General features: G+C 48.3%; 1 protein-coding gene across 10 annotated transcripts in view; it reads right to left on the bottom strand.

Annotated features, from left to right (window-relative positions):
- The window catches only part of tnikb (TRAF2 and NCK interacting kinase b), a 67,968-nt gene that overhangs the window by 44,178 nt on the left and 8,731 nt on the right, over positions 1–15,059 (bottom strand). For all 10 annotated transcript variants that reach the window (XM_058376194.1, XM_058376188.1, XM_058376187.1 and 7 more), the window contains one exon: positions 3,614–3,679. In XM_058376194.1, the coding sequence (XP_058232177.1) occupies positions 3,614–3,679 (66 nt within the window). Of the gene's footprint in view, positions 1–3,613; positions 3,680–15,059 lie in introns of those variants that run through there.

Raw genomic sequence — 15,059 nt, 5'->3', positions numbered from 1 at the left:
TGCTTTAAAGGTTGATGGAGTTTTCTGCAGCACAAAACACACACCACAGGAGAGAAGCAGCCTGAGACCACATCACTCAGACGTTCTACTGAAGCACATGGAGGTGGAGAACACAGCAGGTTCTACTCAAACACACCAACACCGTGGATGTGAAAGTGGCGTTCTGACTCATGGCACTGAGCTCGGAGCAGAACGACTCGCGGTGTCAGAACTGAGGCTCTGAATGGACCTGAGAGTGGGTGAGGAACGTCATGGAGAAGCACTGGAAGCCTTCTTACACCACCGTCAATGTGGTATTGTTCTCAGACCCAGTCCATCATTTACCAGCTCTGATTCTGGAGAATTCTCCCGTCTTCTGTCTCTGATTCAGATCAAAACGTCCAACTGCAGCTTTAATGCAGCGTAAACACTCGCAGATTTCAGCTTTTTCATGCGACTCAGTTTAAATTAAAGTGGAGAACCTCCAAGATCTTCTGTTCTTATCACTGATGAGATTTCCATGTGGAACCACAGCGTAAATCAGACAGTCTGCTTGTGACACTGTTTAATCATCCTCCTGTTCAAATCTGAAGAATTAGACAGTTGCTGAGCTTCTGAGAGCAAAATCTCTTCTTTTATTAGAAAAATGTTTTGAATTTAATGATCATGTCAAATCTCAGAGATGAATGGAACTGAGGCTGCTGTGCTGACGTTCATTTATTCTCTCTCTCTCTCTCTTTCTCTTTCCCCCTCTCTCTCTTTTCTCTCTCTATCTCTTCCTTCCTCTCTCTCTCTCTTCCTTCCACTACCCCCCATCTCTCTCTCCCTTTCTCTACTTCTCTCCCTCCTTCTCTCCCTCCCTCCCCCACCTCTTTCTCTTTATCTCTCTCTACTTCTTTTTTCTTTCCTCCTCTCTCTCGTCCTTGCCTGGGCTTGTGACCTGCAAGTATTTTCTGCAACCTGTCATTGCAATAAAGGTGTAGTGTTACCCAATCACAGCTGCCTCATTCCTTCTCGTCTTCTCATCTTTCGTCTCGGACGTATATTTTACAGATGGAGTGATTTCTGTTCTTCTGCAGTTTTTCTTCTCCTCATTTTAAAGATGGAAGAAGAGACGTTCTGCTTTAAACACTTTTACATCCATCTTCTTTAAATCAACACACACACACACTAACACAAACACACACTAACACACACACACTAACACAAACACACACTAACACACACACACACACGCAATAACACGCACTAACACACTAACGCAAACACACACTAACACACACACACGCAATAACACACACTAACACACTAACACAAACACACACTAACACACACACACGCAATAACACGCACTACATGCACACACACACACACACACACAAACACACACACTAACACAAACACACACTAACACACACATACTAACACACACAAACACACACACACACACACACTAACACACACTAACACACACACTAACATGCACACACACACACAAACACACACTAACACACACACACACGCAATAACGCACTAACACACTAACGCAAACACACTAACACACACACGCAATAACATGCACTACATGCACACACACACTAACACGCACTACATGCACACACTAACACGCACTACATGCACACACACAAACACACACACACACACACTAACACTAACACGCACTACATGCACAAACACACACACATACTAACACACTAACACACACTAACACACAGACTAACACACAAACAGAAACTAACACACACACACACACTAACACACACATACACACACTAACATGCACACACACACACTAACACAAACACACACTAACACACACACACACAAACAGAAACTAACACACACACACACACTACATGCACACACACACATTAACACACACACACACACACACTACATGCGCACACACACACACAAACACACACACACACTAACACAAACAGAAACTAACACACACACACACTAACAAACACACACTAACACACACACACAAACACACACACACACTAACACACACACTAACATGCACACACACACACACAAACACACTAACACACACGCAATAACACACACTAACACAAACACACACTAACACACACACGCAATAACACACACACGCACTACATGCACACACACACCCACACACCCACAAACTAACACGCACTACATGCACACACACACACTAACACACACACACACACACAAACAGAAACTAACACACACACACTAACACAAACACACACTAACACACACTAACTCTGGTTGGAGTCTAATTAAAGCTGTAGTTTTAGAATCCCGTGCAGTGATCTGACGTTCTCAGGAGGGTCACTGTTCCAGAAATGGGTCAATGTCATCTGAAATAACTCGTGAAAGCCAGCGAGTTCTCCGTGGTTCTCTCTGCTGAACCCGACTCCTCCTCCATCGCTGTGTTCCTGCAGATTGGTGTCCATCAGCAGCGTAGCTCCAGTGCTGCAGTGACGGCTCACATTACAGCTTTACACAAGTCCACTTTTACAAATTAGCCACCTGATACGCATCAATAAAGACCTAAAGTTAGCGTCTGATCGATGAGGTCAGTCTGAGGAAGCCGTCAGCGTCGCTGGAGCAGGAATCTCAGGTCAGGTTACACTTACTATTACTAATCATCTAAACACATTCTCAGAAACTTAACCACAGTAACATAAAAATCCAGCTGAAGTGCACATGACTCCTACAGCAGCAACATCTCCCTGACTGACCGTTTCCCCGTTTCCTACATTACCCACAATGCTGTGCTGTTAGAGATTTCTCTCACTTTAACTCTACCTAAAGAGAGCTACGGTCTCTATATCTATGTTCTATAGCTGCAGTGCATTCTGGGACTTTGAGTCTTGTGTGTGTTCCAACTTCTCCACTGGATTTATCATCAATATAGTTCTGTTTAATTACATCTACATTTTCCCCATGACGTCAAAATACGACACGCCACCGCTAACGTCTCACAACAAAGCTGAAAATACCTCAAACAACAGATTCTCCTCTCCTTCTTCTCTCTACCGTTAAGTGTTTGTGGGAGGAGTTTTTCAGCACCGTTTCCTGAACCGTTTCCTGAACTCTTAACTCTCTTAGGATGCAGAAGAAAACTCCTGAATAATCACAGCTGTGTTCAGTATCATTATTCGTGTTGATGTGCCTCCTGTCAGTCATGTTACAGACACGCCCCCGAGGACCCTTCACCCCGACCCCATTTTATGACTCAGTAACACAAACAGGGCAGAATTCAGATCACTGATGTTTATGAAGCTGCACATGCTGTACATCACGGACCAGCGCAGGTCTGTGGGTCACATTAATGCGCACGGGAAACAGACTGCCCTGATTGCAGGAGGAACACAGAAGAAGAGAAGAAGAGGATTGTTCAGAGTCACGGGCCTGGACACGCCGCAGCATTCCACACGTCCAACACGACTCCTCACACGTCCCACTCGCTCACTAGACTTCCTCAAGCGAGAAAAACCTTCCAGCAGCCAGAAGGCAATAACACACCACTGTCTCTGAACCGGCTGTAACATGATCATCACACAAATCCTGCACTCTTACAGGGGATTAAATTAACCCTACTAAGGGCACTTACCTTGTACACTTGGCCGTATGTTCCATTTCCCACAAGTTCCACCAGCTCGAAGATTCCCGCTGGGTCCTGAGCAGAAAAAAGACAACACACAATGATTAGCCGCTATTATCTTCTTCACCAGAGCATCAGAGAGATTAGTACATAATCCGCACACACACACACACACACACGCTGATGTGCCGTCATCACTTCAGAACACTTCAAATTGAAATAATAAAATGAATTAAAATAGCTAAGGACCGTTAAACTCCTTATTTCTCATTTAAAGATCAGCAACACAGAGAACATTCCAGATCAATAATCTACATCACATCCTTATGTAAACAAAAACTGTGTGTGTTTTACTGTCTCCACCCTGAAGTTGATTGTTTTCCTCCAAAGGCACATCCCCAAGTGTTGTATTCCTCCCCAAGCACAAAGCCATGAAAACAGAGTATTAAGAAGCCCTCAGCGTTCTCCGTGGGTTCCTCTGTGGAACGCTTCACCACAGAACGCCTAGATCTCTTCCTTATTTAGAGAAAGAGTGAAGAAGAACTCTTCAAAGTTTATTTGAATGTTTTGTTGCTGCCACAGTTAACTGGTATTAAAAATGATGTCTCTATTAACAAATGCACCCGAAGCCGCAGGAGATGATGTCATCACATTCAGACCCGCCCCCTGAGCACACTTACAGAGCCTGTGAGCATTAGCCTTATTCAGCTGTCCGGCTTTTATCCAGGCTGAGAAACAGCTGACTGTAAACACACGCTGCTGCAGTCTGAATAAAAATCACATGAAAAAGTCAAATCAGACATCAGAGATGGAGCTCTGAATAAAGCTGCAGGAAAAACCGTCAGTGTTGCATGGATGCGCAGCTCCAACTTCTCCACAGCTGACAGAGCCGCTAGCGTGAACTTCATGAAAATCACTAAATTAATTATGCAACACATATCCAACACGGAGAGAGAAGAAACACCACGCAATAAAACTCCTGCAGGAGACACACACTGACACACACTGACACACACTGACACACACAGACACACACAGACACACACAGACACAAACTGACACACACAGACACACACAGACACACACTGACACACACTGACACACACTGACACACACAGACACACACTGACACACACTGACACACACAGACACACACAGACACACACAGACACACACAGACACACACAGACACAAACTGACACACACAGACACACACTGACACACACAGACACACACAGACACACACTGACACACACTGACACACACTGACACACACTGACACACACAGACACACACAGACACAAACTGACACACACAGACACACACAGACACACACTGACACACACTGACACACACTGACACACACTGACACACACAGACACACACTGACACACACTGACACACACAGACACACACAGACACACACAGACACACACAGACACAAACTGACACAAACTGACACACACAGACACACACTGACACACACTGACACACACAGACACACACAGACACACACAGACACAAACTGACACACACAGACACACACAGACACACACTGACACACACAGACACACACAGACACAAACTGACACACACAGACACACACTGACACACACAGACACACACTGACACACACAGACACACACAGACACACACAGACACACACTGACACACACAGACACACACAGACACACACAGACACACACAGACACAAACTGACACACAGACACACACAGACACACACTGACACACACAGACACACACAGACACAAACTGACACACACAGACACACACACACACACACTGACACACACAGACACACACAGACACAAACTGACACACACAGACACACACTGACACACACAGACACACACTGACACACACAGACACACACAGACACACACAGACACACACTGACACACACAGACACACACAGACACACACAGACACACACAGACACAAACTGACACACAGACACACACAGACACACACTGACACACACAGACACACACTGACACACACAGACACACACTGACACACACTGACACACACTGACACACACAGACACACACAGACACACACAGACACACACAGACACAAACTGACACACACAGACACACACAGACACACACTGACACACACAGACACACACAGACACAAACTGACACACACAGACACACACTGACACACACAGACACACACTGACACACACAGACACACACAGACACACACAGACACACACTGACACACACAGACACACACAGACACACACAGACACACACAGACACACACTGACACACACAGACACACACTGACACACACAGACACACACAGACACACACAGACACACACAGACACACACTGACACACACAGACACACACAGACACACACAGACACACACAGACACAAACTGACACACAGACACACACAGACACACACTGACACACACAGACACACACTGACACACACAGACACACACTGACACACACAGACACACACAGACACACACAGACACACACAGACACAAACTGACACACACAGACACAAACTGACACACACAGACACACACTGACACACACTGACACACACTGACACACACTGACACACAGACACACACAGACACACACAGACACACACAGACACAAACTGACACACACAGACACACACAGACACACACAGACACACACAGACACACACTGACACACACTGACACAAACTGACACACACAGACACACACTGACACACACAGACACACACTGACACACACAGACACACAGACACAAACTGACACACACAGACACACACAGACACACACTGACACACACAGACACAAACTGACACACACAGACACACACAGACACACACAGACACACACTGACACACACTGACACACACAGACACACACAGACACAAACTGACACACACAGACACACACAGACACACACTGACACACACAGACACACACAGACACACACTGACACACACTGACACACAGACACACACAGACACACACTGACACACACTGACACACACAGACACACACAGACACACACTGACACACACTGACACACACAGACACACACTGACACACACAGACACACACAGAAACAAAATGACACACACAGACACACACAGACACACACTGACACACACAGACACACACAGACACAAACTGACACACACAGACACACACAGACACACACAGACACACACTGACACACACTGACACACACTGACACACACAGACACACACTGACACACACTGACACACACAGACACACACAGACACAAACTGACACACACAGACACACACAGACACACACAGACACACACAGACACACACTGACACACAGACACACACAGACACACACTGACACACACTGACACACACAGACACACACTGACACACACTGACACACACAGACACACACAGACACACACAGACACACACAGACACACACTGACACACACAGACACACACAGACACACACTGACACACACAGACACACACAGACACAAACTGACACACACAGACACACACAGACACAAACTGACACACACAGACACACACTGACACACACTGACACACACAGACACACACTGACACACACTGACACACAGACACACACAGACACACACTGACACACACTGACACACACTGACACACAGACACACACAGACACACACAGACACACACTGACACACACTGACACACACTGACACACACAGACACACACAGACACAAACTGACACACACAGACACACACAGACACACACAGACACACACAGACACACTGACACACAGACACACACAGACACACACTGACACACACTGACACACACTGACACACACAGACACACACTGACACACACTGACACACACAGACACACACTGACACACACAGACACACACAGACACAAACTGACACACACAGACACAAACTGACACACACAGACACACACTGACACACACTGACACACACTGACACACACAGACACACACAGACACACACTGACACACACTGACACACAGACACACACAGACACACACTGACACACACTGACACACAGACACACACAGACACACACTGACACACACTGACACACACAGACACACACTGACACACAGACACACACAGACACACACTGACACACACTGACACACAGACACACACAGACACAAACTGACACACACAGACACACACAGACACACACTGACACACACTGACACACAGACACACACTGACACACACTGACACACACTGACACACACTGACACACAGACACAGACACACACAGACACACACACACAGACACACAGACACAGACACACAGACACAGACACACACACACAGACACACACACACAGACACACACACACACAGACACACACACACACACAGACACACACACACACAGACACAGACACACACACAGACACAGACACACACAGACACACTGACACACACAGACACACACTGGCACACTGACACACACTGACACACACAGACACACACTGACACACACTGACACACACAGACACACACAGACACACTGACACACACTGACACTGACACACACTGACACACTGACACACTGACACACACTGACACACACAGACACACAGACACACACAGACACACACAGACACACAGACACACACTGAGACACTGACACACACTGACACACACAGACACACTGACACACACAGACACACAGACACACTGACACACAGTGACACACAGACACACAATGACACACACTGACACACTGACACACACTGACACACACTGATACACAGACACACTGACACACAAACACACTGACACACACTGACACACAGACACACTGACACACACAGACACACTGACACACACAGACACACAGACACACAGACACACTGACACACACTGACACACACTGATACACAGACACACTGACACACACAAACACACTGACACACACTGACACACTGACACACACTGACACACACTGACACACACTGAGACACTGACACACAGACACACTGACACACACTGACACACACAGACACACTGACACACACAGACACACTGACACACACTGACACACTGACACACACAGACACACTGACACACACAGACACACACTGGCACACTGACACACACTGACACACTGACACACACAGACACACTGACACACACAGACACAAACAGACACACACTGACACACTGACACACACTGACACACACTGACACACACTGAGACACTGACAAACACACTGACACACACTGACACACACTGACACACACTGACACACACTGACACAGACACACAGACACACACTGAGACACTGACACACACTGACACACACTGACACACTGACACACACAGACACACTGACACACACTGACACACACTGACACACACTGACACACTGACACACACTGACACACAGACACACTGACACACACAAACACACTGACACACACTGACACACACTGACACACAGACACACACTGACACACACTGACACACACTGAGACACTGACACACTGACACACACTGACACACTGACACACACAGACACACAGACACACTGACACACACAGACACACTGACACACACTGACACACTGACACACACTGACACACACAGACACACTGACACACAGACAAACACTGACACACACTGACAGACACTGACACACACTGACACACACTGAGACACTGACACACAGACACACTGACACACACAGACACACTGACACACACAGACACACTGACACACACTGACACACTGACACACACTGACACACTGACACACACTGACACACACAAACACTGACACACAGACACACACTGACACACACAGACACACACTGACACACACAGACACACACAGACACACACAGACACACAGACACACACTGAGACACTGACACACACTGACACACACAGACACACTGACACACACAGACACACTGACACACACAGACACACTGACACACACAGACACACAGACACACTGACACACACTGACACACAGACACACACAGACACACACTGACACACACTGATACACAGACACACTGACACACACAAACACACTGACACACACTGACACACAGACACAGACACACTGACACACACAGACACACAGACACACTGACACACACAGACACACAGACAAACACTGACACACACTGACACACACTGACACACACTGATACACAGACACACTGACACACACAAACACACTGACACACACTGACACACTGACACACACAGACACACACTGACACACAGACACACAAAGACACACTGACACACACAGACACACTGACACACACAGACACACACTGGCACACTGACACACACAAACACACACAGACACACACAGACACACTGACACACACAGACACACAGACACACACAGACACACACTGGCACACTGACACACACAGACACACTGACACACACAGACACACTGACACACACAGACACAGACACACACACACACTGACACACTGACACACACAGACACACTGACAAACACTGACACACTGACACACACTGACACACACAGACACACTGACACACACAAACACACTGACACACACTGACACACACTGACACACAGACACACACTGACACACACTGACACACACTGACACAGACACACAGACACACACTGAGACACTGACACACACTGACACACACAGACACACTGACACAGACACACAGACACACACTGAGACACTGACACACACAGACACACAGACACACTGACACACACAGACACACTGACACACAGACACACTGACACACTGACACACACTGACACACTGACACACACTGACACACACTGACACACAGACACACTGACACACACAAACACACTGACACACACTGACACACACTGACACACAGACACACACTGACACACACTGACACACACTGAGACACACTGAGACACTGACACACAGACACACTGACACACACTGACACACACAGACACACACTGACACACACTGACGCACACTGACGCACACTGACGCACACACAGACACACACACAGACACACACACAGACGCACACTGACATACACACAGACGCACACTGACATACACACAGACACACTGACACACACTGACACACACTGACACACACACACTGACACACACACACTGACACACACTGACACACACTGACACACTGACACACACTGACACACACAGACACACTGACACACTGACACAGACGCACACAGACGCACACTGACACACACACAGACACACACACGGACGCACACAGACATACACACAGACGCACACTGACACACACTGACACACTGACACACACTGACACACACTGACACACTGACACACACTGACACACACTGACACACAGACACACACTGACACACACTGACACACACTGACACACACTGACACAGACGCACACAGACGCACACTGACACACACACAGACACACACACAGACGGACACAGACATACACACTGACACACACTGACACACACTGACACACTGACACACACTGACACACACAGACACACAGACACACAGACACACACTGACACACACAGACACACACTGACACACACTGACACACACAGACACACACAGACACACTGACACACTGACACACACACACACACTGACACACACAAACACACTGACACACACAAACACACTGACACACACAAACACACACTGACACACAGACACACACAGACACACACTGACACACACTGACACACACTGACACACTGAGACACACTGACACACACTGACACAGACACACACTGACACACACTGACGCACACACAGACACACACACAGACACACACACAGACACACACACAGACGCACACTGACACACACAGACACACAGACACACTGACACACACAGACACACACTGACACACACAGACACACACAGACGCACACTGACACACACACAGACGCACACTGACGCACACTGACGCACACAGATACACACAGACACACACACAGACGCACACTGACATACACTGACACACTGACACACACGCACACTGACACACACTGACACACACTGACACACAGACGCACACTGACACAGACACACACAGACGCACACTGACATACACACAGACGCACACTGACATACACACAGACGCACACAGACACACACTGACACACACTGACACACACACAGACGCACACTGACATACAGTGACACATACACTGACACAGACGCACACAGACACACACAGACACACAGACACACACTGACGCACACAGACACACACAGACACACTGACACACACAGACACACTGACACACACACACACACAGACACACAGACACACACAGACACACAGAGACACACAGACACACAGACGCACACAGACGCACACTGACGCACACAGACACACACTGACGCACACAGACACACACACAGACACACACAGACGCACACACAGACACACACACAGACACACACACAGACACACACAGACGCACACTGACACACTGACACACACAGCCACACACAGACACACACTGACACACAGACGCACACTGACACACTGACACACTGACACACACAGACACACACTGACACAGACACACACAGACGCACACTGACATACACACAGACGCACACTGACATACACACAGACGCACACAGACACACACTGACACACCCTGACACACACACAGACGCACACTGACATACACTGACACACAGACACACACAGACGCACACAGACACACACAGACACACAGACGCACACTGACGCACACTGACGCACACAGACACACACTGACACACACAGACACACACAGACACACTGACACACACAGACACACTGACACACACAGACACACTGACTCACACAGACACACACAGACACACACAGACACACAGACACACACTGACGCACACAGACGCACACAGACGCACACAGACACGCACACAGACACGCACACAGACACATACACAGACACACACAGACGCACACTGACACACTGACACACACAGACACACACAGACACACACTGACACACACTGACACACAGACACACACTGACACACAGACACACACAGACACACACAGACGCACACAGACGCACACAGACACACACTGACGCATACTGACACACACAGACACACACAGACACACTGACACACACTGACACACACTGACACACACTGACACACACAGACACACACAGACACACACAGACACACAGACACACTGACACACACAGACACACTGACACACACAGACACACACTGACGCACACAGACGCACACAGATGCACACAGACACACACACTGACACACACACAGACACACACACAGACGCACACACAGACGCACACTGACACACAGACGCACACTGACACACTGACACGCACAGACACACAGACACACACTGACACACACTGACACACACTGACACACACAGACACACAGACACACTGACACACACAGACACATACAGACACACTGACACACACTGACACACACAGACACACACAGACACACACAGACACACAGACACACACTGACACACTGACACACAGACACACACTGACGCACACAGACGCACACAGACACACACACTGACACACACAGAGACACACACACAGACGCACACACAGACGCACACTGACATACACACAGACGCACACTGACACACTGACACGCACAGACAAACAGACACACACAGACACACACTGACACACACTGACACACACTGACACACACTGACACACTGACACGCACAGACAAACAGACACACACTGACACACACTGACACACACTGACACACACAGACACACACAGACACACACACAGACACACACACAGACACACACAGACGCACACTGACACACACACAGACGCACACTGACACACACACAGACGCACACTGACACACACTGACACACACTGACACACACACAGACGCACACTGACATACACTGACACACAGACACACACAGACGCACACTGACACACACTGACACACACTGACACACAGACGCACACTGACATACACACAGACGCACACTGACATACACACAGACGCACACAGACACACACAGACGCACACTGACACACACTGACACACACAGATACACACAGACACACACACAGACGCACACACAGACGCACACTGACACACACACAGACGCACACTGACACACACTGACACACACTGACACACAGACACACTGACACACACTGACACACACTGACACACACTGACACACAGACACATACAGACACACTGACACATACAGACACACACAGACACACACAGACACACACACAGACACACACAGACACACACACAGACGCACACTGACACACACACAGACGCACACTGACACACACACAGACGCACACAGACGCACACAGACGCACACTGACACACACAGACACACACAGACACACACAGACACACACACAGACGCACACTGACACACACTGACACACACTGACACACAGACGCACACTGACATACACACAGACGCACACTGACATACACACAGACGCACACAGACACACACAGACACACACAGACACACACAGACACACACAGACACACACACAGACGCACACTGACATACACTGACACACTGACACACAGACACACACAGACGCACACTGACACACAGACACACACTGACACACACTGACACACACAGACGCACACTGACACACAGACACACACTGACACACACAGACGCACACAGACGCACACAGACACACACAGACACACACAGACACACACACAGACACACACTGACACACACACAGACGCACACAGACGCACACTGACACACACAGACACACACAGACACACACAGACACACACACAGACGCACACTGACATACACTGACACACTGACACACACAGACGCACACTGTCATACACTGACACACAGACACACACAGACACACACAGACACACACAGACACACACAGATGCACACAGACGCACACAGACGCACACAGACACACACAGACACACACAGATGCACACAGACGCACACGCTTAATTTAAAGGATCAGAAGCGTTGAGTACTGAAGGACAGGGCGACAGAGTGACCGGTGAAGACAACAATGAGAGGAGTGTACACTTCTGCAGGAGGAAACAGGAAACCAGAATAAATCAGTCAGAGGTTTAAAGAGTGAAAGAGTTCTTCACCTCCAGCTGACAGACGCCTCATGAATTAAAACCGAAAATGCTGACAAGAAAAAACAAACCCTGAAAAGACGTCTCAGTGAAATAAAGACTGTGAGACGAGTTCCTGTGAGCAAACATCACCATGTGACTGGATGTGAGGAGAAGTTGAGCAACTCGGATTCTTTCAAACCAACGGTGACTTCTGTCAGAAACGTGTGTGAGGAAATCACACAGAACCTGCCAGGGTTCCTCATCTCCAGATCTGAT

The sequence above is a fragment of the Hemibagrus wyckioides genome, linkage group LG23 (genome assembly GCF_019097595.1).
Source record: "Hemibagrus wyckioides isolate EC202008001 linkage group LG23, SWU_Hwy_1.0, whole genome shotgun sequence".
Lineage (NCBI taxonomy): Eukaryota > Metazoa > Chordata > Actinopteri > Siluriformes > Bagridae > Hemibagrus > Hemibagrus wyckioides.
This window is presented reverse-complemented; position numbering and strand designations above follow the sequence as displayed.